A 26,634-nucleotide genomic window follows, 5' to 3' on the forward strand; every position below is an offset into this window, starting at 1 on the left:
TGCAATCTGCACGGCGGGTGCGCCTGAATCTAAGGAAGACGCGAGGCTGCCCCGGGGACGAGAAAGAGTCCCTGGGCCTCGCGAGGGAGTGGATGAACAGCGCTAGAAGCCCATAGCGATAAGTACATGTGGGCCATGTGTTTACTGCTCGTCTTGAGAGCGGTGGGAATATAAATCAGTGGCCATATTCTTTTACCTTCTGATTTAAGAGAGTAGAGACTATTTGTATTTTGATGCTGAGAACTGCCTATTTACAAGACCTACTAAGAATTAAGTGCAACATTTTTCTAAATGAAGTGTTTATCTTGCAACTGCTTGATTTACCTTGCTGAAACTAGATAAAGTTATATTTTATATATACTTACCTGTGTGGTCTCAGTTTGTGGTGGATTGGGAATTATTGTTGTGTTAAGTGCAAATGTTATCCACATTGCCTCCGAGTTTAGCCTAGACTGCTCGCGCCATGCTACCTAGAGGGTGAGCAGGGGTTATCTCAGAGGGTTATTCCGTCGCCCTGACCGGAACGAGGGGTCCCTACTTGGGCCAAGGTACTTACCTTTGCCAACCAGAGACTCCCGGTTCTAACATTGGTGGCTCGCGGTGCGGATTTTGAACTAATAATTGCACTTGACCTGCAGTGATTTCTTGTACATCACTAGTCTAGTTTAGCGGAACAGGTTGCGCAAGATTTTTTCTTTTTGGTGAAACCTTTTTAGTTGAAAAAGGGTAGGAGGTACCATGTCTCAGACCGCGCAAAGCATGAATGTAGAAGTGGAAGTGGAATTCGACATCAACGAGTTGCTCACCTATAACAAGGAGCAACTGAGAAAAGTCTGCAGACAGCTTGAATGCCCAGTAAGGGGCGGCGCAAACAAGGAAGAGCTACGGACAGCTCTGAGGGCCTGGTGGGAGGCCAAACATGGTGAACTAGAAGCTACTATTGGAGAGGGTGGCGCACAGGAGATTGTTTTTCTGCCTAGTGATTTGCCAGTGGCGAAGCCAGCGTCTAGGGCCGGCAGCACCCACTCCAGTAGGATTATTTCTCCAGAGGAGGTGGAGGAGAATCAGAGAGCTAGGGCCCATGAGATTGAGCTTTTGAAGCTCAAAGCGGAAGCCGACGAGAAGAGACTGCGCCTAGAAGTTGAGAAAGAGGCGCAGGAGAGAGCGGCACAGGAGAGAAGGCATGCTCTCGCTTTGGAGGAAAAGAAGCTCCAATTGGCTCATGAGAGGAGCATGAAGGAGTTGGACTTCAAATATAAAGAGAGGGGGTCCAGTTCCAATGGTGGCAGCGCACAACCAGTACAGGCGGGTAAGGTATACATACCAAAGGATCTGGTACAGAATTATCAGAGGGGTGAGGATATTTATGCGTGGTTCAGAGCGTATGAACTTGCCTTACAGATGAATGAGGTGCCTAAGAAGAATTGGGGAGCAGGATTGTGGAAGCATTTTGAGGCCTCTGGGAGGGATGTTTTGGCACCCTTAGACGCAAAGGATGCTTTGTCCTACTCCACCATGAAGGAGGCTTTGTGCCTCAGGTATGGGCTCACTGCTGAACAGTACCGCCAGAAGTTTAGGAACTTCAAGAAGCTTGATTCAAGTACTTGGGTGGAGTGTGTGAGTATGTACACGCGTGCACTGGAAGGTAGGATGAAGGGCAGCAAAGTTACTGATTATGTGGGGTTGTGTCACTTGATTAGTAGGGAGCACTTAAGTAGTTTGTGTGTCCCAGAGCTGCGCCAGCATCTTTTGGATAGTAAGTTAACTGATCCCAGTGAGCTTGCTAAAGAGGCGGACCGGTGGACTAGCACCAGGGTCCACAAGGGGGTGGTAAGTACCCCAGCCAAAGGTGGACAGGGTCCCCAGCAGAAGAGTGGGGGGGACACGGGTAATCAAAAGGAGTCTTCTAAAGGGCCCCAAAGTAGTTCCCAAGAGAAGGTGTCTCAACCCCCCAAGCCTAAGAAGTCCTGGCCCCATAAGGGCCCGCAGGACAAAAAGACCCTCACTTGCTATGCATGTAGGGAGGTGGGGCACATTGCTCCAAGCTGTCCAAAGAAGAAATCAGCACCCACGGGTGCTCCAGCTCCAGCTCCGGCGTTGGCCAGTGTAGCTTTGGGAGGGGATTTGATTTCTAGTGGGGAGGAGGGGTTAGCATTGATGACCCTCGTCTCTCTAGGAGACCAAGAGATGGCCCAGGAAACCTTGCTGCCCCAAAACACTAAGAAATACGGGCAGAAGGTGACCATCAATGGACAGGTGGTGGAGGCTCTAAGAGACACAGGGGCCAGCGTGACATCTGTTAGGTGTCAGTGGGTGTCTGAAGAGCAAATTGTTCCCCAGGTACTCCGGCCTGTGGTGGCAGCTGACAGTTCAGTGCGCTACTGCAGGCTGGCGAAAGTTCCATTTGAATGGGGAGGAGTCTCCGGTATTTTGGAGATTGTTGTAAGTGATGCCTTGCCTGTAGATTGTCTATTAGGTAATGACCTGGAGAGCTCCCCATGGAAGGAGGTGGAGCACAGGACTCACTTGGAGATGTTGGGTTTGCCTGCGTGGATCTGTGTGTCCACCCGTGCAATGACAGCAAGAGAGGGCGGTCTAACAGAGCTGGAGCCTGGAACAATGGCCCAGGGACCTGCCAAGAGAGGAAGGGGTAGAGGGCGCGGGAAACCGGCCCCCACTGTTCCCACGGTCCAGGAGGAGGCAGACCCAGAGGGGGATGCCCTGGAACCTACAGGGGAGCAGGTGGCCGAACTAGGGGAATTGCCTGAGCTGTCCCAGTGGCAGCAAGAGGGTGGTCCCTCCAGGGAGGAATTCTGCCAGGCTCAGAAGGAGTGCCCTTCTCTCATTGGTGTGCGGCAGCAGGCTGCCGACCAGGCCGCAGGCCTGGGGTCCAAGGAGCATTTGATCTATTGGGAGGATGACTTACTTTATAGTGAGCCTAAGTTTGCTGAGCCCGGCGCAGCCCGTGTGCTGGTGGTACCGGAGCGCTTCAGGAACTTCCTACTGGGTCTGGCTCATGACGTGCCTCTCGCAGGACATCTGGGGCAAGACAAGACCTATCACAGGCTTGTCACCCATTTCTACTGGCCCCAGATGAAGACGCACGTCTCTGCCTTTTGTAAGTCTTGTCAGACTTGTCAGGCCAGTGGCAAGAGTGGAGGGAAGCGCGTGGCACCCCTCAAACCCTTTCCCGTGGTGAGCACCCCTTTTGAGCGGGTGGGCATTGACATCGTGGGGCCCCTGGATCCCAAGACAGCCCTAGGCAACAGGTTTATCCTGGTCTTGGTGGACCATGCCACTCGGTACCCGGAAGCCCTTCCGCTCAGGACAGTCACCGCCCCAGTGGTGGGCCGTGCCCTGATGGGGATCTTTTCCCGGGTGGGATTTCCGAAGGAGGTCGTTTCGGACCGCGGGACAAACTTCATTTCTAAGTATATGAAGTCCCTGTGGAGTGAGTGTGGGGTGACCTACAAATTCACCACTCCTTACCACCCTCAAGGAAATGGTTTGGTTGAGAGATTCAACCGCACATTGAAGGGCATGATCATGGGCCTGGAGGAGCCCATGAGGCGGAAATGGGATGTCTTGTTGCCATGCCTGTTGTTTGCCTACAGGGAGGTGCCTCAGAAATCCTTAGGGTTCAGTCCCTTTGAGTTGCTGTATGGCCACCCTGTCAGAGGGCCTCTGGCTCTGGTGAAGGAGGGGTGGGAGAAATCCCGTGGGAAAACCCCTCAGGATGTGTTCAGCTATGTGCTGGCCATTCGCAACCAGACCAAGCGCTTCAGGAAGCTCGCTCAAGAGAACCTGGAGGCTAGCCAGGAGGAAATGAAGAGGTGGTATGACCAGAACACTTCTCTGGTTGAGTTCCAACCTGGTCAGAAGGTGTGGGTGATGGCACCAGTGGAGCCTTGTGCGCTCCGTGACAAGTGGTCTGGCCCATATGAGGTGGTGGAGCGCAAGAGCGAGGTTACCTATTTGGTTAACCTGAAGACTCCCAGGCAGCCCCTGAGAGTGCTACGTGTGAACCGCCTCAAACCCCACTTTGAGAGGACTGAAGTAACTATGCTCATGGCTACAGATGTTGGAGGGGAGGAGGATAGTGATCCTCTCCCTGACCTCCTGGCAGTCAAGGAGCAAGATGGGTCAGTGGATGGTGTGGTCCTCTCCCCCACCCTGACCCCAGAACAGCAGGAGGACTGTCGCCAAGTCTTGGGTCAGTTCGCCCCCCTGTTCTCCCTGACCCCAGGTGTCACTAAGTGGTGCGTCCACGACGTGGACACTGGATACAGCATGCCTGTGAAACAGAAGTTTTACAGGGTGGCTGACAAGGTCAGAGCTAGCATCAAGGAAGAAGTTTCCAAGATGTTGGCGCTTGGGGTTATTGAGCCCTCCAGCAGCCCCTGGGCTAGCCCAGTGGTCTTAGTGCCTAAGAAAGCTGCTACCCCCGGTGGCACCCCAGAACTTCGGTTCTGCGTGGACTACCGTGGGCTCAATGCGGTCACCAAGACTGACGCGCACCCCATCCCCAGAGCTGATGAGCTGGTGGATCGGTTGGGAGCTGCCCAGTACCTGAGTACTTTTGATTTGACTTCAGGGTACTGGCAGATTGCCTTAACTGACGGGGCAAAGGAGAGGTCAGCATTTTCAACGCCAGAAGGACACTTCCAGTTTCGTGTCATGCCCTTTGGGTTGAAAAATGCCCCCGCCACATTTCAGAGATTGGTCAACCAGGTACTGGCAGGGCTGGAGCAATTCAGCGCAGCCTACCTGGATGACATTGCGGTGTTCAGCTTCACTTGGGAGGAACACCTGCAACACCTCACTGAAGTGTTGAAGGCTCTGCAGAAGGCAGGCCTCACTATCAAGGCCAGTAAATGCCAGATAGGGCAGGGATCTGTGGTGTACTTGGGACACCAGGTGGGGAGCGGCAAGGTGGCGCCCCTACAGGCAAAAATTGATACCATTCTGGCTTGGGAACCCCCCAAGACCCAGACTGAGGTGAGAGCCTTTCTAGGTCTCACCGGGTATTACAGACGGTTTGTCAAAGGCTATGGCACCATTGTGGCCCCTTTGACAGAGCTGACATCTAGGAATCAGCCCAGGAAAGTGAATTGGACTGAGGCCTGTCAAACTGCTTTTGACACCCTCAAAACTGCCATGTGCACAGCACCGGTGCTTAAGGCACCTGACTTTTCCAGTGAGTTCATTGTGCAAACTGACGCTTCAGAGCAAGGCGTGGGAGCAGTACTCTCACAGATCAATGATGAGGGAGGAGACCAACCTGTGGCTTTCATTAGCCGGAGGCTAATCCCCAGGGAACAAAAATGGAGTGCCATTGAAAGAGAAGCTTTCGCTGTGGTCTGGGCTCTGAAGAAGCTGAGGCCCTACCTGTTTGGGACTCACTTCCGTGTTCAGACCGACCACAGGCCCCTCAGATGGTTAATGCAGATGAGGGGTGAGAATCCAAAATTGTTGAGGTGGTCCATTTCCCTACAGGGGATGGACTTTACGGTGGAGCACCGCCCTGGTACAGAACACGCCAATGCTGACGGTCTGTCCAGATTCTTCCGCCTTAGTGATGAGGACTCCCAAGAGGTTGGGTAGTTCTCCCCACTTTCAGCTGGAGGGGACACGTGTTAGACCTGACACCTTTTGGCGTGGTTCTTCCCCCATCTTTTTTCCTCTGACTCATGTGTTGTGATGCTGTGCTGGATTTCGTTTTTGCTGATTAAGATGCTTTGGACACTCTGCCACTGCTGATCAGTGTCAGAGTGTAAGTGCTCCCTCTGTAAATTGTGATATTGATTGAGTATACCTAATTGGCATATTTGTATCACCACGAAGTCCCTAGTAGAGGGCACTGTGTGTGCCAGGGCTGGTGATGACAAATGCTACTAGTGGGCCTGCAGCGCAGATTGCGCCACCCACATGAGTAGCTTTAAAAGGGCGACTCAGGCCTGCCAGCGCAGGGCCTGTGTGCAGTCAGTGACTGCCATGTCAGCCTGGCCAGTGTCCCCACTGGCTAGGCCTAACCCTTCCCTGTCTGTGCACATCAGTCACCCCTATGGAAGGCTCCAGGTACCCCCCTGGGCAGGGTGCAGTGTATGGATAAGGTAGAGCATGTGCTAGTGCAGGTAATATGCTCTGGTAGTGGGCTGCAGCCATTTTGTGTGCTCACTGCTGTAAGGCTATCTTGCTCCATAGAGTAACATGGAGGGGGCTGGGCCCATGTGATACCAGCCTATCTTCCCCTAGGAACAAGATGGGACATAAGTGAAAGATATCCCTGGACTCAGAATTTAATGACACATCTTTTAGTGAAGGGTGTTTTTAAATCCTGTGTTGGAGAATAGCACTTTTAGAAAGTGGCTGTTCTCTTGTCTAAACCTTTTTCTGTGTGCCTGGGTTTGTGGAATGCCTGCCTGGTCTGGATGTGACAGGGAGGGGCTGCAGAGCCCCAGAGGAGAGGGTCGGAGCCATCCCGGGGATGAAAGGGCACATCTGCCTGCCTGGGAGGAGGGAGGAAGGAATGCCTGATAAGTGCTGAGCTGCGCCTGCCTACCTCCCCCACGTTAGCTCTCTCCTGGTGGTCAACTGACCCCCCTGGCCCTGAAGCTGACAGGAAGAAGAAAACCAGAGACACCTCAGTGCTCCGCAACCCCCAGAACTGGTTTAGACTGGACCAAGGGCCTCCATGCACAAAGACTTCAAAGACATTGAGGGGTATAAGGGAAGGACCCCTGACTACAGAAGATTAGATTCTGAAATTCTGCAACCAAGAAGGAACCTCTGCTGGAAGGAGGACAGCTAGGGAACTAAAGGAAGACTGCCTTGCTGTGTGCTCTAAGGGCTGACCTGTTCTACTGTCTACCTGGAAGCTGAGGAGAAGAAAAGGGGCTTTGCTGTGTGCTGTGACCCTGCCTACTTGAAACTGCCAAGACTCTGCTGTGTGCTGTGTCTGCAACTGAATCCCCAAGGGCCTGAGAAGAGCTGGCCTCCTGTTGGGAACCCAGGACTAAAGGTTCCTAAAGCTATCCCAGAAAACGGCTGGAAAATCGTGCTGTTGGGACCCGAGACGCGTGGTGCTGAACTGCGGAGCGTGAGGAAGGGATCGGTGTGCTCATCGGCACATTAACCGTGAGGGTTGGAGGCTTGTGGAGCCTCCCCTCGTGAAATCTGCTCCCAGGTGGTGGCAAGGTCGAGAGGGGGGGTCTAGTCGAGACCAGCGCCCTTGAAAACCCTTTGCCGCCAAATCACCACCGCGGCCCGGGGCCAGGAAACCCCCCCGCGACTTGCTCCGAGGTCCAGGAGCTGCCGCGGCGAAGAACGAAGCCGCCGCGACCCCATTGGCTGAGGGGGCCGAGCCCCCTCACTAACGCCGTGACGGGATTGGCCCGCGCGGCGCAGCGTCATCAGCTGTGGTGTGCCGTGATTGGCGGAGCCGGCGGAGCGTCATCGGCGAGGCCGCGCTGCCATTGGTTGGCGGCCTCGCGCTCAGAGGGGCTCGACTAGAGGGCCGCGACAGGATAGGCTGCCTCCGCTGAAGCTGCGGGAGGTGCCGAGGAATTGCCGTAATCACCGCCGGGACCGGGGAAGAGATCTGACCCCGCCGAGGGACTTGGAAGCGTCCCGCACCCCTGGCCAGCCGTCCCCCCACCAGGTGAGCCTCACCGCCTCCCCCGCCGCTCGTTGGATTGTCGAGAGCGGGCGGGAGAGGAAAGGGGACCGGCCGGGGCGGGGACGCGTGCAATCTGCACGGCGGGTGCGCCTGAATCTAAGGAAGACGCGAGGCTGCCCCGGGGACGAGAAAGAGTCCCTAGGCCTCGCGAGGGAGTGGATGAACAGCGCTAGAAGCCCATAGCGATAAGTACATGTGGGCCATGTGTTTACTGCTCGTCTTGAGAGCGGTGGGAATATAAATCAGTGGCCATATTCTTTTACCTTCTGATTTAAGAGACTGGAGACTATTTTTATTTTGATGCTGAGAACTGCCTATTTACAAGACCTACTAAGAATTAAGTGCAACATTTTTCTAAATGAAGTGTTTATCGTGCAACTGCTTGATTTACCTTGCTGAAACTAGATAAAGTTATATTTTATATATACTTACCTGTGTGGTCTCAGTTTGTGGTGGATTGGGAATTATTGTTGTGTTAAGTGCAAATGTTATCCACATTGCCTCCGAGTTTAGCCTAGACTGCTCGCGCCATGCTACCTAGAGGGTGAGCAGGGGTTATCTCAGAGGGTTATTCCGTCGCCCTGACCGGAACGAGGGGTCCCTACTTGGGCCAAGGTACTTACCTTTGCCAACCAGAGACTCCCGGTTCTAACAAATACCAAGCTGTCCTCTTTTTTTTTGAGGCCACTGATTAACTAGATCCCACTGAAACTGGATTCAGAGCAGCACACAGTGAAGCGTTCTCCCCAGCCTGGGTACCAGCCAACGACAACATCACACACGGAACTTAATGTTACACATCTTTATTCATCTACGTGTAACTGCGAACTTAACATTCTAAACCAGCCTTCACTGCATTCCGGGCTAAGACTTACATCACAGTTCTACGTCTTTAAGGAGCCAAAAGGGTTCCGTCATTACTAACTTGCAAGAACACTACACACAGTTCAGAGGTTGCTCGACTGTGCAAAATGAACTTCATATAGGGGAGAGGATGTAGCCTTACGGCTAGAGCAGTCGAGTTCAAAGCTGGGGAACCGGGTTCGAGACTCGGCAAGGACGCTCAACAGCCTGTGATTCTAGGGCAAATCACTTAATCTCCCCGTGCCTAACAAAAATGAATGTGTCCATCTGTAACAAAACTGGTGCTCATGTAAAGCGATCTGATACCCGATTTCTAGGGTCTAGTTTGCGCTATATAAAACTCTAAAAAAATATATATATAGATATATATACTACTGGATAGTAGCCGCTCATGTGCCTTGATATCATTAGGCCTACAGGTTGACTTCCACTCCCTGTCTCACACAGTACTTATATAAAGAGTAGGTATGGCCTATGCACAGGCAAAACATTAACATGGCTATACTCATCTCTGAAAGATAGTGAGCAGTCATTAAGGCTAACAGAGTACGCCTCCACTTCAATTCAATAACCGTAGAGTTCCTAAAGGATCTTCATTAGGTCTTTTCAGCGTTTATGTGGCCCGTCTGACAAAGGTTGGATTCATTTTCTGAAGTTATGCTGATGACACCCAAATCACACAGCAGTCGGATGGCAACTGAATGAGCACCAACCACACCACCTTAAGATTAATTCTAACAAAACGTATACCATAACAGCCTCTGTCAGTCCCAAATGATCACTATACTGGTGGTCCTTGGAACGTGGATCCTGTCCTGAGACAGGGAAATCTTCCCACAATCTGAGTATCATCTTCGATGACACTCGTTTTCATCACAAAATCACTTCTTACTGCTTCCTATTAACTTTTTAAGAAAAATGATATTCTTCTGTTTTTACCTAAATACACGCATTTCACTATTATTCGAGCTACAGTAGATTCCAAGTTGGACCACAAAAATAATAACCTCTATTTGGGATTACCCAAGCATTTGACACACCATCTTTAAATAGTACAAAACTGTACAACTCACTTACTTTTACATTTTTCAGGTATATCAGTCTCTGAAAACAAATTTTTTAGTTGCCAATTGCAAAAAGATCTGTATTTTAAAGCCTCTGTATTTGTCATAAAACTGTACAAAAATAAGAGTACTGAATTTCATAGTATTTTCATTTTTATCAACTAACTCGCAAGTTATGCTTGGTTAGCTCTTTCCTTTTAATGGTACAAAAAAAGAAGAAAATCTCACCGATGAAGCAGAGCGTTTCCTTACTATAGCTGTAGAGGCCAGAGATAGCTCCCAAGCTACATTCAAACGATCATTACCATTTGCAGTTTCGGAAAGCCCATAAGCCATGCCGTTTTAGCCAATGTCTAATTTTCCAAACAAATGGAGTATATCAGGGAGGAGTTATGGAAAGAGAAGTTAAAAACTGGCATCTGTAGAGACCCCCACAGTGTTTGGAAGTCAAGGAGAATAGAATCAAAGCAAAATGTCTGTGGGACGGGAGCTCTAGCTAAGATCGTGTTGTGCAGGTGGTCCTTGTAAGGATTGACAATCATATTGTGTAAATCAAGGAGTTCACGAAGGCCGTGAGCCAGGGTCAAAGGGTATTGAAAAATCCTCCACTTTCTGGAGGAAATGCTAAATATGGAAGAGAACCAGCTGGTGAAATTTTCTCTACTGTAGAATGAAGAAAATTCCACCTGCAGTGTCTCCCCCAGAGTTAACACTTACCCTGGAAATCAGAGTATTTGCTATTGCCATTTGTCTTTAAACTAGGCTCTAAACATGTGATTCCTTTGAGATTGACATGATGAGCACCCTTGAGGAGGGTAAGCTTAACATTTGGTGATTAGGTGTATGAGACTCTACAGCACGTGCTGTTGAACACAGCAGATGAATGTGGGGATTCCAGTCAGTGGCCACATTTTGAATCATTTCCTGGGTCCCAGTACTTCACTCGTCGGCTTCAGACCGCTGCTGAGATTTTTGAGCCCTTTCGGTGGGACAGCTGGACTTGGGGGAGCATGTGGTTGTGTCACTTTTGGCAGCAGTGAAGTAACTTGTATGTGAAAAGTAGTCTGTAATACGGCCATGTGCTGATCGGGGAATGACTGAATAAGATCATCATAATATGTGGATGGCACGTGGATACACAATCATATGCTTTTTACGAAAGCTAACCCTCTTTGTGGCCAGTTCTCAGGAATTCCCCTAGATATGTCAATGCTCAAGAAAATAAATGAAGACAAGCCTCTTCACTGAGGCCATCTCATCCAACTGTGAAACCATCAACCACCTCGAAGAAAGGGACAGGGTTCTGATGAGAACAGTATGGCTTTCAGTGAGTCTAGGAGCACAGTACACATCGTAGATCGACAATCCATTTCACAGACTAACATCTGCCCAAGGAGGCATTTGACAGCCACAGGATGAGCCTCACTACAGTCAAAAGCTCTACAAAATGGCTACTGGTACAAGCCAGAGCAATGCAAAATTCTTCAATAGATCTATGAAAAAAATAAGCATGGCTAACACACTGTGGTTCAGTTCAGATGGGCACCATGGGTTGCAGTCATTAGTATGAGCTCCGAGTAGACTTCTGCGCGGATGCTTTATGCAAACCTTTGCAGCGGGGTCAGCCATTTTATCTTGTACCACAATTCACACACTAACATTTCCATATATTTCCACTTAGCATGTTAACATAGCTTTTCAATGCCGCAATAAAGCGAGAGCTGCAGACTTCACTTCCAGCGAAATCATTTAATGAATGCAATATTTCAGCACGATTACGAGACATTCCTGGACATTCATTTTTACTGATGTAGATTTAATCATGCAATAGGAAAAATTAAGAAGAAGGATACAGGCTGCTTCCCATTTCTAAACCAATTACATCTGTTAAACTATGTGAAATATTAGCGCAACGTGACTGCCGTAAGCATTCTGGGTAGAGGAACCTTGAGACACAAATGTTGCAGGTTGCCATCAAACACCTTACCGGGTATGAATGAATATTTTGCTCTGAATCCCAGCCCTTCAAGTTCTTCATCTGATGAAAATTTTATCCACATGAACCTTCCAGTCGATCTAATCAGTATCGGGCTTTTCAGACCACAGTATCGGTCGATGAGCGGGGAGAAGCCAAAAGGCCCATCGCGGACCTCCAAGTGGTCGAAGCGACACTCGAATGACGGTTCTATGTGATAGGGTTCATCAAACGTTAATTCAATTCTTTGTCGCGGAGCCGCTGCAAGACAGGAGAGGTTGCATGGGAAGTTACCATTTCATACAGCTTGTTTCTGTTTACTTGATTAAACTTATTTGGCAATTGTACTATGGGTGCAACTTGGCCTATTTCAAATAAAAATAATAATATACACGAGTCATTTCTATGAAAGTGTTACCAAAGAGAATCCCGGATGAGAAAACCAGTTGGCCAATTTAATGTGCTCTCTAGGGGGATATAGTTGCAGCATATGGATTTTTTTTCTATCAAATTCCAAAGGCACAACACGGAAATCCTATTATTGTACACTACTAAACTGTCTCCACAATGTTATCCCTCAATTCTTATTTTCCCAGTATATATTTTGTAATCACATATAGTAATATGCGACCTGCCTAACAACATAGTATTCTTCTTTGTGCGCTGCCGTTTCTGCATGAATTTGTGTGCAAAAAACACAAGCAACAAGCAAATTTATGCTGGAACATGATTTAAAATCACAACAAATTTGAATTGCGCCTGATTTAGCACTCAGAACGAGGCAAAATGTGTCCAGCAGAAAACTACAGTGGTAATTCTACTAGTTGAAAAGAATTGCAGAAAAAACAATAATAACCATTTCAACACCAACAAGACATTTCTTGATAATGTCCAAAAAAACATCTGTAACTGGTCAACTGACATTATAAACAAGGATGAATGAGGCAGGTTGAGTGAATTAGCAGGCTGGACATGGAGCTCAGGTCAGTCTCTAATAGGGCAGGAATTAGACCTATCCTCTACTGGAGAAGGATCGGGGTCACTCCTGAATTGCATTCTTATTGGCAAGGAGTCGAAGACATACTTAGCAGACCGGGTCTAGGAACCTTACCTGGATCAAATACATCCGAGATACACTAAAGAAAACGTGTAACAAAAGCCTGTGGACAGATCCAAAGGGGGCATCTGCCTTGATTTCTAAGCAGCTTTAAAGTGGAATTATGCACAGTTCAGACTAAGCGTCATTAAAATGGCAAGCGGGTCAGGTTCGCTAACTGTCTTTCATTCTGCTGACGGATGATTATGCACCAGAACATTTAGATTTTAGATGCGATATAACCCGCCTTGGCAGGGAAGCGGTACATCAGTTTAGGCTTGGATCAGTGGGGTAACACAGGCCTCCACAGCCACCGTGGTGCGAGGGGCTTCCGAGCTACAGGGGGCCCCTCAGCACAGTAGTCGGGCCGGAGAGCTCCGGATTAATTCTGGACTGGGGGCCCTCAATGTACCTTGCAGGGGGGCCACCTCAAGTTTCGTTACGCACGTGGTTTAGAACCTTGCCGTTGCACTCCTTCACCATCAAAGGGGCTGGCACCACTAGAACCACAGAGCAGGCTTGCCTACCCTGTGGAGCAGATTTGGAATCAGTGGTCCATACTCTTTTTCTGCCCTGTTTATAAGAAGGCCAGTTTAAAATGGTTGCTGCTAGTATGCCGCAATTTAGGAGTCAGGCGGTACTTGGACGCTCAAAGGATTTTGCACTCTGACACTAGCTCACCTATAGGCTTTGCAGTCTCCAGATTCCTATATAGCATGTGACGAATTAGGGAAAAATACAGACCAGGGTCCACCCCTCTAAGTGAGACAGACGGAGTTGTGGAGGCAGCACATTTTTTATATGGAAATTATCCTGTACGTTACTGATATTGTTGTTTGTTCCCCATTTTGATTATAATCTTGTGTAAAAATGGAACATCAAGCCTGTGGGGACAAATGTTGCACTTAACAAAAACCGAGGCAAAATTGACCCTATTTCGGGGGGGGGTTACATTAATGCTACTACAAAGTCTGTGCAATTCATAAAGTGTTTCCTTGAATCGTATTTGCTTTTTATTCCCCCATCATGATTGATTATTTTATGCATTTTTAGGTTTCTCCTGCACAGAGCATGCGCTGTGCTTGTGAAATCTATTGATATTATTATAAACTTAAAAAGGGCTTACATCCCACCCCCTCTGTTTCCTGGCTTTTCATTGGTTCCTGCACTTGCCAGTTACTTTTCCTTCATTTCTATTGGCTGTAGCATATTTTCCTGCATTTACCAATGCTTGTTCCTTGTCTGCTTCTCTCATCTATTTCCCATAGCCGAAATACTGCTAAAATCCATCTTGGTGGAACAATTTTTTCATAAAGTTTTACCTCTTTCTGCTTTTCAGAAAGTTTTTCCTCTTTCTGCGTCACGTGTGATACTTTTCGTTAAAATTAGCAGACTTATATTGTGCACTTTATAACCCGGAGAGATTAAGTAATTTGTGCGGATTCACATGTGGGCTGCTGAGACTCGAACCGGGATCCCCACCTCTCAAGTCAGCAGCTCTGGCTGCTGCGCCTCATCCTCTTCATTCCCCTGATGTGTGCCCTGCAATGTTGTGTTGCTTTTTGAAGCAAACTGACACCACCTAACATTCACCGGTCAGTGGGTGTTCCCTGCGGGACGGAGAGGACAGCTTTCTTTCTGTTTTGTTGCAAAGGTTACTCCAGACATTTATCGACATTTCGGAAAGGTAACGTGACATTTCGCATGGGCTGAGAAATTATTTGAATGAAACAAGTCCATTTTCCTTCTAGAAATACAGAACACTGGTGTTCTTTCACGTATCCATTTATTTTCCTAAGCTTCCGGGCTGAAAATGACCTTAAATGTAATCTTTACGATCCCCCTTCGAATCTTCCTCGGTGTGCTCGTCTTTGTTATCTCTTTCTGATAAGGTATGTCACAGGTCTGCGTCAGTGACCTGCAGAAAACATTTGCATTTTTCTGTGCTGCACCACTGAACAGTTAACATTAGTCATTGTTAGGTGCATTGTGCTATCCACCGGGCCGTACCAGTTTCACACAAAATGGGCATGTGCTGTTTTTTAGGTTGATTTTTTCCCTCTTTATACCACCTCATGTGCTGTTGAGGTATTCTCTTCGTGTATCATGGAGTAGGACAACATAGGCGAAACCTGATGCATTTTCAATGCTTGTTAAACATGTTTCAACGGTTTTAAGTAGTATATTTATTGCATCTTTGCTGTTTTACTGCATCCATTGTTCTTTTATGGCTGTTTGTCGAAATAAAGACATGACTTAGTGAATTAGCAGAAAGTACAAGTACAACGGGATACTCTGTATCTTCTGGAAATTTCTAGAAACAAGGTCTGTGCTCAGATCTTCATCGAAAATATCTGAACAGTTATCTCTGCTTCTATCAATGCTAGAGAAGTTACCAGGGACTTCCATGAAGTGCCTACTGCTCCTTCACTCGGATATTGATGAAGTATTAAGCAGAGGACTACAGTAAACGTTTCTACGTTGAATCTTAGAAAAACACACATTTTGAAGCACTTATAAAAGTAACAAGCATTTGCAATGAAATAGGTCTCACGTTTTCTAAACTCTCGAAAATGCGAGACTTATTGTATTGCAAATGGTTGTTTGCAAAAGCGCCCCGTGCAGTACTTTCACTTTAATGGCGGCCATGCCCCTTTCCTTTGACGTGGCTCGTCTGAAGAAAGGGACGCTTTTACAAACAAAGGTTAAAAATTAGAAAAAAAACATGCGTTTGGCGTAGCAAAATAAACCAAAGGCACGGTCGCGACTATGGCGTGCCGTGCTATGGAAAAAATAAATGAAGCCTTACAAGAGAGTCCACCCTGCCTGTTTGCAGGCAGGTGAAAAGCCTTTAACAAAATAATGCTGAGAGGCTGTAATTAAAGCCTACCGAGCAACAACACACGTAACAGGGGGTGGTTACAAATGAAGACAAGGTGGTATTAGGGAGGGACTACCAAGCATATTAACGAATCAGCAGCTAGCATTTACCAAGGACAATGACACAAGCCAATGGAAAATATGGGTGGGGGAGTGGGCGTAGCTTTACCTCCATACTCCGAATACAACATGCCTCGCAGAGCAGCGCATGCGCTGCCCAGGCTCAACCTAAAAAAGTAGTCTGACTGTTCTGTATAGTTAACTCTTTCCTGACACAAATTGTTTTTTTTCTGGTTCAGTCAAGCTTTACCATCAATATTTGGACTTCTTTTCGTCCCACAGTGTGGGTTAAACAAATACGTTTGCCCACACACATGCATTCCAACACCTCCGCATATCTAGTATTTACTTCATTTTACGTAAAAAGTAGTTAGAGAGGGATAAAAGGCACAATACCTTCTAAAATGTAAACACACTCCTTGTTTGGTGGATAGGTGTCAGGGAAATTTGGCGAAGCAAAATGGCCTCCATTGCTTGTCCGGACCCAAATACCACACTGTGGTACCGGGACGTGCTTCACGGCCAGATTATGTCCATCTTTGAAAATAAAACCAAACAAAATTAAGCTTCAAGGCGCACATGGTAAGCCATACTAAGCACCAGAAAACAGAACATCACAGTAACAAAGAATAAAGTTCATCAATTACAAAACATTCTTAGGCAAACCAGTGAAATATAATATGCAACAGACACCTAGCTACAGTGCCAAGCGTAGGTAAGATTTTGACTGAAATATTTTCCTCAACTTAATTTTCAATGTAGAAATGTGTACTTTATTTTCCCTTATGCATCTGTAAAGTTTGCTAAAGGTGTGGTTTACAGTTTTTCAATAAAATGTGAAATTATCTGCTTATGAAAACATTGTGTACTACCCATTGATGTGTACGGTGCATTCTTCTCTTGGAGACTGACGTTATTTTCCTGAATTTATATTACTGTCTGGAGTCAAGTGAGAGACAGAGACAGAGAGGGCAGGCTGAGAGAGCCCAGGAGCCTATTGTCAGCATCCTTTGAGAAGACAAGGTCTAGATTTACTAAACCTTTTCACAGGCGCTCATGTGACGCAAAGAGATGGTACATGACTCAAAGCCAAACAAAGCATTGATCAGCTTTCGCCCACCAAAGGTTTTTGTATCAGTATCTAAGGCAAATTCAGTCCTGAACTAGAATTGTGTTTTTGTGGCCTGGAAGCCCTGACATTTTATGGAAAGTGAGCATAACAAGGTGGCAAAAGCACACAAACCGCTAGGATACATCACAAAGCCAAATCAACTAGTCACACAAACTAGTGAGCAAAATCCTGACACCAAATAAAATAGGCATAAAGAAAGAGGAAAAAGTAAATCACACAATACTAGTAGATGTAATACATGTCATTTTTGAGAATGTACACATATTACCAGATTTACACTTTGGTGGCTGTCTGCGCATCAAGGTTTGTGCTAGAGGGTGTGCCATTAGTACAAAACTCACACAAGACATTATTTGCTCACTTTTATGCCATTGTGCAAAGATAACTTGTGTTTAGTGTTGTGCAAACAAGACATGTTTGCAGAGGGTTGTCCGATGGTATAATCGCTGCTCGTCACGCAGGGCCTCTTTTACAATATTTTGGCACACCGCAGAACAACAAGCCTTCCTGCTGCACTGCCGTGCGTCAAAATAAAGGGGAAGAAATGTGCCGTGTCTACAAGATACAACGCATTTCTGTCATTCTCCCCAGCGCTGGCGCACAAACAGCAGCCATGCGCCAACGTAATAACCCTTGTGTCATTTTGCAAAGGTTCCTGCGCTGAGGGGATGATTGTTTTTGTGCAGGAAGGGACACCTAAAAACAGTCATTAAAGGAATGTTCCTCTTTCTATGCATGCTGCATAATGCAGTACGCATAGAAAACATAAACGTATTTGTCCTTGTTTTGCCTCCTTACACCTCCCCTGGGGAGGCGTAGGATTCTGACACATTCCCGGAGTGACAAAATGTTGTAAATCTGGAATTCGTCAAGTTCCATGGACTTGGGAACACCTTCAGCAACACCCATGGAACGACCCTTTCACACAGAGTTATGCGTGAAAGGAAAACATATTTACAAGGCCATTAAAGGTCATGCAGGGTGACTTTACATAGCCTTGTAAATATGGGGAAGCCCATTGTGCTGCCGGTGTGTCAATAAAAGTGACGCACTGGCCGAGCAATGGGCTTGTAAATAAGCCCCATAGTATATGTGATGCTGCATAATTTTTTGTTGTTCATACAATGCAGTGCTTCATATTTCTGTACATTTGCATTGAGGGAATCTTGGTAACTATGGGCCCAGATTCTCTGTATGTAAATGAAGGATGATAGTACAGCACATCTGAAGACAGTTATGCTCTACTGAAAGCAAAAAACAAACATTGTAGCATTATATGAAAAAAACAACAGTAGTTACAGGAAATAAAACTTGTAACAGTACAATTTAAAATGAAATTAAGAGTTTGTTTAATTTAAAACTATAAAGTTAGATATCAGTAGTGCAGAAATTGATATATACTCCACTCCATTGTATACAACAATTGAATCTCCACAGCTGTAATAAATATGTGAATTAATTTTAATTGTCAAACCTAATTCCATCCAGTCACCTGCTATTTGAATCAGACTACAAATTGCCTGGCGTCAATTATCTATTAACTATCATTTTGCCTTATCTGGAGTTGGTATTACCATCAAATGGATGCTTACAGAAAGCAGGTGATATCCTCAGACCTGCCTTTAGGTTTATTAGGCTATTAACACCGAAAAGAGATGACAGTTTTGATTGTCCTTGAAAAACCACTCAGGTTATCACCTTGGGCGAAACACGTGCCGGTTGCATTCTTATCACATTGAATAATAAAGCAAGAATGAAAAGCTGAACGAATGTCATTTATTATATTAATAAAGCAACAATACAAGCCAACTATAGATAAGAAAATACATTTTCAGTCTCTGCTTAATCTAGCTAATGATTGCGGGAGATTGCCAGGATATCCAGGTTTATTTCTCATTACAACCAGTAAAGGTTATTGTCTTTCTCTGCCCATCTGCATCACTTTTAAGGCCTTCTAAATAGCCTGGAAAGTAGATAACTCAGATATCACATTTTACCTAAAACCAAGATTAGCATCTCAGAAGAACCTTCCAACACGTGCACCAGCTTTGCCAAGGTTCAATCCAGAAACTGCATAAATGAGAAGACGAGACAGCAGGACACCTGCTTTATACTGAGGTTCTGGAACTCAAGCCTGAGCCAGACCTGGAAAGCTCCACATTGGCTTTCGAGAGCAGCTGCCTTCACAGAACACCTCATTCCACTGTAACTGCCCAGTTATCGTTCTGCTCCTGAGGAGGTGCATACCTCTACTAGTATGGACCCTTTCTTTTCCCCACTGCCTATTGCTGTCAAGTTTATTCTGGAAACCTCACCCCCACCCACCTAATTTCCCAACCACCTGCTGTCTCTAGCAGGTTGTGCTCTAATTCAGAATTAAATTATATTAAAAAGAATAAATTAATAAAGTATAAACAAAAAAAGCTAAATTGAACATTTGAAAACCGTTTTTTATAATTCATTGTGAATTTTAAAAAATCAATATGGAAGCATTTGTTTAGTGTATACTTGTTTACATTTTTTCATGTATTGTCTTGAGGTTCAAATTATAGAAATTGCTGTGGCCGGGGGTACCCACAGTCCTGCCAAGTACCACACATCAGGCATTAGACTAACTCATTTCAGTGTGGTGCTCCGCATCACCGCAGTGAAATACATTGTCACATATTATCAGCATAGGGCTTCTGCTGTCACTCAAGCCGCTAGCGTTGCCTAAAACTGCTAACTAAACTGGAGTGGCAGCTGGCAGCACGCCGTGACATGAGTGCGCTGCTCCTGCATGCTTGGGGCTCGACTGGCTGACTTAATATGCTCAGCTGGCAGACTGCTACAATGTATCTCCTGAGAACTCAGATTGATTCCCGCTGCGGCTCTCAGACTGACGTCACATCGAGGTAGTGCCCACTGGCTACTACCAAGACATGACAGCCCAGACAGGTTCTGTGATACAACAGTCTAGCGCCACGGGGATGGCACGTCCTGCTGCCGGAGTTTGTTGTGGGGAGGGAGGCTGGCTACTACTTTGCGGCAATCTTGGCGCTTGCAGCGTTGCCTGCTCGCACCGGGTGCAGCATCATGGCGCAGCTGTCAGCTGCAGTATTAAAATCAATTACCCCCGGGGCTGCAGCGAATTCAATTGCAGAGGGAGACGGAGTGACCTTTGCAGAGGCCAGGACTCACTGGACAGGATCCCTCACTCACTGAGGAGGAGGGGGGCAAATCTGAATTGCTGCAGTGGCTCATGGCCTGAGCCTGCCTCGCCCATATTCGGACTTGCACTGCAGCTGCTCGCCCTGCGCATTTCTTCACTGAATTAACCTGTGCGTATGTGACTCACAAGTCTGTCGACCTGTGAACCCGACCCAGACCGCTGCCGGATCACAGTAAGTGTCAATACTAGCACCTGTGCTTCAATCCTCAGTTATGGGGTTGTGTAAATAATGTGGAGGATGGAGTTGCCTACAGCCTTCGAGGTCTGGGCAGCCCTCATGGTAAGTGCCCTTCCATTTCTGGTACATTGTAGCACTTTTAAGATCTCCTTAACCCCTTGCATGCTTAGGACGAGCTTAGCTCGTCATGAGGCACAGTGGAGCTGTACTCATGACGAGCTGAGCTCCTCATAACTGCCGCGGACGGCCCGCGCGGAGCTAATTCCCCACCTGTGTGGGCGTTCTGAAGGAGTGGGAGGAGTCGTGATGAGCCCAGCTCGCCACGAGCACCTCGGCACCGCTCCACCACCCGCACCGCAGGGGAATTAGCCCCACGTGTTAAAGGCTAAAGTTTCTCGTTGTTCAAATGGGTGTAATTTGTGATATTTATATGTTTCCTTTGTCTTCATTGCTGGATTCTGCTCATGAGAGTTCACTCATAGTCGTTGAAATCTCACTCATAATTACACTGAAATTATGAAAATGTCACACATAGCAATCTGAAACCTTGGCAGCTATTTACACAGCTTCTAATAATGACTCTGTGAGGGTCCCCAGATTCCAGTAATGATTTAGTGGGGGTCCACGGAAGTAAAAATGTTAAGAATCGCTGCTCTAATTTATTTGACATCCCCATCACTAGTGCAACCGGCTGTTGCTTTGTAGATAGATTTGAGCAGTGATACTTGATACACATGCATTCGAAGAGTAAATGACATGGCATCAGATAAGGAATGAATGATAGGGTTCAACATTCTTCAAATTCATCCCTCAAAGCTATAGTGATTATGCCGTAGAAAACAATAATGTTAAATGTGTCACTTTCAAATGCATTGCAGAATGTCTATAAACGACCTAATTACTAGGTAATCCTAGCATTTTATTCAACAGCAGTTTGAATTTTAGGACTTGTAGTTTTTTTTTCCTATTACCGATATGGACTTTAAAATCTTGACGAGCAAAGTACAGGTGAGATAAAAGTCAGGCAGGGATGAAGGTCTCACAAGTGGCATGTGCCCCACTAGAAAGCTGTTGAGAGATGACACCTATAAACAGCTATAAGACTCCTAAAATCAGCGACGGCCTCTCCATTAGGGTGGAGGAGCACCGCCCCCACCACCACCCTCAAATAAAACGATAATAAAACAGGTTTTAAACCAGTTTCATTTTAATCTCCCTGGATCCGCCCCAAGACTCTGATGAGTCTTGGGGGCGGGTCCAGGGGGATGACACTTCTAGTGGGGAGACTGGGGGGGCACTGTTACAGTGCACATGAAGATTTGGCCTGCCGCCTCAGGCCGGCCAAACCGTCATGTGCACTTAAGCTTTCTCCAGCCCCAGCTGCGTTGTTGGGGCTGGAGAGAGCAGGCACAGGCTCCCAGTCTGCCTGGGAGCGCAAGTTAACAGTTCCCAGGCCAATTCTGACGCTGCTTTCATGCGGCTTCAGGATGTATGTCGTTAGCACGCATGCTTTTACAACGCATGCCTTTACCACGCAACTTTTACAACGCAAGTCGTTATAACGACTTGTGTTGGGGGGCGCTGGATAGTGAATAGTTTAATTTACTATTCCAACTCCAGTCCCCGTGGATAGTAGGGAAGGTGTTGGATAGTAAATTAAACTATTCCCTATCCTAGAACGCCCCCCAGCGCAAGTCGTTGTAATAACTTGCGTTGTAAAAGTTGCGTGGTACAGGTAGTTCGTTGTAAAAGTTGTGTTGTAAACGATGTTCCCCACGGCGGTTTCAGGATTGGCCGCAGTGCAGTCTGGAAGCCTGTGCCCAGAAGAAGACTGGAAGAGCGCAATGCCGCTGGTGGCGGCAGCTTACAGGTACGTTATTTTATTTTTTTGTCTCCAACCTCCCTCCATCAGCCCGCCCAGGTACTTTGGCGACTGACAGGCTGCTACTGTCTAAAAGCACATGCTTGCTAATTTATATAGCATTGAAATGATGTAAATTTAACAGGCATGTATGCTTTTTGAAAATGGATCATAATTGCAATAAAACTAACATTGTTTGTGCTGCCACATTTTGAAATCACGGTCAAAATGGTTTGGTAGCTCTAATGAAATTTCTAAAATCTGATTATACTTTAATGATATTTTGATATTAACACACAGTGAAAGAACTCCGACGGACATTTTTAAAATAGACACCAAAAAGAGAGCAGCGGCTTGAAAAACAAAATTATTTTAGAAGTAAGAAAATCCTCATGAAATGAGGGCTGAGAAAATGAACTAACATTTGTATTTATTATTTCATTTGTGGTTTTCTTTGGTGCGACCCAGAGCCAATGAGTACCACAATGCTTTATATTGGTCAGTAGGTCATATTCGATGTAGATACTGTGGAAAAGAGAAGCGTATGGAATAATTGTAACTAGGTATAGAGTGCAGATGGAATTTACATTTGAAAGGAAACAGATATGAAGTATTTTGTAAACCACCAAATATGTTTTCTTTCGGCCTCTACAGAGCACCGATAGGGCATCTAAAGACTTTTTAAAACCCAATAGAAAGCAAAGAGATGCGGAACCTAGGCGGCATTGATCTGTCAATGATCTTGCTGATGCCAAAGTTGATGCCTGTTTGAAGAGTTCAGTCGTTGGGAATAAAAAAGTGCAGGATAAACATACGGAAGAAAGAGAAACACCAGGAGTGGAACTCAGGAGAGAAGAACTACAACCTCAGTATCAACAAAGTGCAAAAGTAAGGTATTAAGAAGACACAGGTAAGAGTCATCTCTCAACCACAAAGTGTTTCCGGCCCTCTTTGAATGCCTCAAGAGAAGACGCTATCCAAAGCTCAGTAAGAAGGGAGATCGGGGTGCAGCTAGGTGAAGAGGTGCTTGCTGCCTCCCAAGAAGGAACACAGCAGTAAGGCCGGAAGCTGCATGCGCTGGCCCAGGTGAACCCTCAAACATCACAAGCTGATCAAAGTTAACAGGTCCAACCAATGTTGGCAAAGCTATAGGATACACTTGTGAATGTATTACTATGTAGCAGATGGCTTTACAAACAATGGGCCGGATTCATAAAGGGTCCCCCGCACTCATGGTGGAGGCAGTGCAGACTTGGGGGAGTCTGCACACTTGGAGTGGAATATCTAAAATGAGAATTCTCATTGCGGAGATTACACCCGAGTGCAAAGACTCTGCCACCACTACCGGCCTCCACCACAAGTGCGGAGGCCCTTTGTGAATATTTATTTTTGTTTGGTAATATTGGTGATATCATGGTACAGAGGTACCACATACCTTCTGCTTGATGGCATGGATTGATTTTTGGAGTCTATATTTTTGTGCATTAATAATGACAATTAAGGTGCCTTTTCATGATCGAGTCTGCATGTATGGGATGAGTTAATATGACTGCAGTTGAAACAAAATGTATATAATGCATAGAAATGTGTTTATTAATGTGTTACAGTTATGCCACATTTCCCTGCCAAAGTGCCATTATAGCAAGATGGGTGCTACCTCTGTCAATCACTCCTGCTTCCAAACTCCCCCTCTCCCACAAGCATCTATTTCCCACAGGCTTTGTACAGCACAGTCAGACTAGAGTGTAATGGTTTATTTCCACAGTTATGATTACAAAGTTTTGATGAACTTTCTCTTGTTCCCTATGATGTGAAACAATATAAGCGGTACAAAAGGGGGTGGTAATGGACGGAGCATCTGAATCAATCAAACACTCACACCCAGTCAAAAGATCTGGGTTTAATCCATCACCGTTCAGTTCATGGCTATATGCAAATCAGTCTGACCCTGTGCCTCATGGGAACAGTCCAGCCCGAACTGCTAAGCCATGCCTTCCCTGGACCAGAAACAAGCTTCCGAGGACCGGTTTCTGGCATTACAGCCGTCTTCAGCCCGGCTTGCTTGAATCCAGTGGCAAAGTGAGCAAGGGACTCACGTCTGAGCATACCCTGCCACACTTATGGTGGCCAAAAGCGGTACAAAAGGAGGTGGTAATGGACGGAGCATCTGAATCAATCAAACACTCACACCCAGTCAAAAGATCTGGGTTTAATCCATCACCGTTCTTTAGCCCACTCTGCCACCCCAGTTCAGACATGGCTATATGCAAATCAGTCTGACCCTGTGCCTCATGGGAACAGTCCAGCCCGAACTGCCAAGCCATGCCTTCCCTGGACCGGAAACAAGCTTCCGAGGACCGGTTTCTGGCATTACAGCCGTCTTCAGCCCGGCTTGCTTGAATCCAGTGGCAAAGTGAGCAGAATGACAGGGCACAAGAAGGAGTGTTTAGCAGTCCTTTGCTAAAAAGGTCCTCATTTAATTTCTGAAAGTAACCCGGTCTCCAAACTCCTCCCTTCAGTGTCTGAATCTCTACCTTGTCGCAGCAGGACACTTCCACTGTCTAGGGAAACACTCATCACCCTTTAACTTGTGCCATGTTAACCTGTGGCATACAAAATGCATCCCACTTGCTTCAGTATGTTCACACGCACACACACAGTCCCTCAACCACATACTTATTACATGCACAATATTTGTTCATGCACTCAACGCACACACACCGAATGTCAGTGAAAGGGTCTAGGCTTTACATAAACACAGAGCTTTATATGAGTCAGTAGGGCTCCCTATCACTGTCAGGCAGGGACAGCTTTAGTGCTGGGGGGGCCCGGTGTGCCAGTCATTTTTGGCGCCCCACACCCTATGACCGCCTCCTCGAATACTCTAACTACCACCAGGCAAAAGGGCCCTCATCTCTTCAATCATATGTTATTACTAAACATCGCACCCCCGAGGTCAGCATCCCCCTCCACAGGTCAGTGCCCATGCGGCTGCACTAGTTGCACCACCCTAAAGCCGCCCCTGCTGCCAGGGAACATCGGACCAAGGGTCACAAAAAGGGTGGGCCATGAATCATCTTGTTAGCTGAACCAAACCATATGGTGCACAAGCTTATTGCAGGACTTGCTCTATCCTGAAGCAATCTCTGGTGTTGTGCACATCTGCAAATCCAAGGATAGCACTGAAGTGCTAAGAATATTCAAGGTGTTTTTTCCTTAACCATCTACATGTTTTCAGCTGCTTCCCCTTCCTGAACCTGAATAACTGAGCCAGATCCTAAGAGAGGACCTCCTATCCTCGTGTTATTTTCATGCCTAAAAATAGTGAAGCTCCCCGAGATTTCCCACTCTTGTGAGATTGGTAGATCTTGGCAGCCATCTTTGGACAGCAAGTATTTAAACTGCGTTTCTCGTGTTCTCAATGCATCGATGTGAGAACCTGAGAGGTGCCGGTCAGAGAAGTTGCTAAGCAGCTGAAGATTGTAACTTCACCCACAGTCAAACCCACAGATAAGTGGTGTCACATATCCTTGATTTATTTATACACTTGCTTTTACAATGTTTTGCATCAATCTTTGCGAATAATTATTGAATAGAAGTATTGTCTCTTGTCCTCTTAAGAATGCCCATTGGGGTTTCTTTGAATGCCCAAAGTCACAGTAGATACCACAAGGAAGCAGTGTTTCTGGTGTCTTATCCTTTCCTCCATTTTTCCAGAGATATTTTTGATCTGTATCTAAGTTGGAACAAGTAGACAACTGGGATTGTCTGCGGTACCTTTGGGGCCTTCCTAAACAGATCCCAAAGCGGACTATGAATCCTCGGGAGCCAAGCCATTTTTAAGTCCTTTCTGTATGAAGCCATGTAGGTTGGCACTAACCTTCACCGCACATCAGTCAGGGCATGTCTTTAGAGTGCAGTCCATTCATCAGTACACCTGAATGCTGGTGTGGGAAGTAAGGACTGTGGTCTGCACATATCCAAACTCTTTAATTGTGTGTGCCATTTAGCCTCACAGAATGCAACATGCCCCTGTTCCATGTCAACTGGAGAATGGATCTTGAGAACAGCATAACCAATCCTCGGACCCTGTAAAAAATGGGTGGTATTCCAATAACCACATTGCCACTTAGCTGGAATATTTGAAATCTTACATTTCAAGAATTTAAGTTTTAAACAATTATGCCTGCCTATATCAGGTGAGCTTGTGCAACAAGGCCTGGAGCAAAATAGTTACTTGTAAATGATTATATTATCAAAATCAAAAAATCAGATTGTACTAATTAATGTAATGAAAGCCAATCAGGGGGGTTATAACACCTTTCTTCAACAGAGACAGAAAAACCTGGATATTGATTAAAGTCAGGGTGATTTGGAAACATAAAAAAGAGGAAAACACAATAGAAAATAAAACCACTTCTACCTGATAAGTGTAAGAAATTGGGTTACTAGTCGACAGGGGGAAACCTTACTCAAGCAGCAACCACAATCTTTGTTAGCGTGAAACACAAGCAAAACCCCAAATTAACGTGTGCTTTACCCTCTGGTAGCTTGTCACAAAGCAGTCAGGATTAATTTAGAGGTAATCTGTAAAGTATTTATGCAGCACTGCAAACAATAATAAAGTGAAAACAC

At 46.3% G+C, this 26,634-nt stretch overlaps 1 protein-coding gene across 1 annotated transcript in view; it reads right to left on the bottom strand.

Moving 5' to 3' along the window:
• Nucleotides 1–26,634, bottom strand: part of NETO2 (neuropilin and tolloid like 2) — a 311,726-nt gene that overhangs the window by 79,658 nt on the left and 205,434 nt on the right. The window contains exons 3-4 of the mRNA XM_078669388.1: nt 16,014–16,154; nt 11,594–11,842 (exon numbers count right to left, since the gene is read on the bottom strand). Of these exons, the coding sequence (XP_078525514.1) occupies nt 11,594–11,842; nt 16,014–16,154 (390 nt within the window). The remainder of the gene's footprint in view (nt 1–11,593; nt 11,843–16,013; nt 16,155–26,634) is intronic.

This window comes from Lissotriton helveticus, chromosome 12, assembly GCF_964261635.1.
Source record: "Lissotriton helveticus chromosome 12, aLisHel1.1, whole genome shotgun sequence".
Taxonomy (NCBI): Eukaryota; Metazoa; Chordata; class Amphibia; order Caudata; family Salamandridae; genus Lissotriton; species Lissotriton helveticus.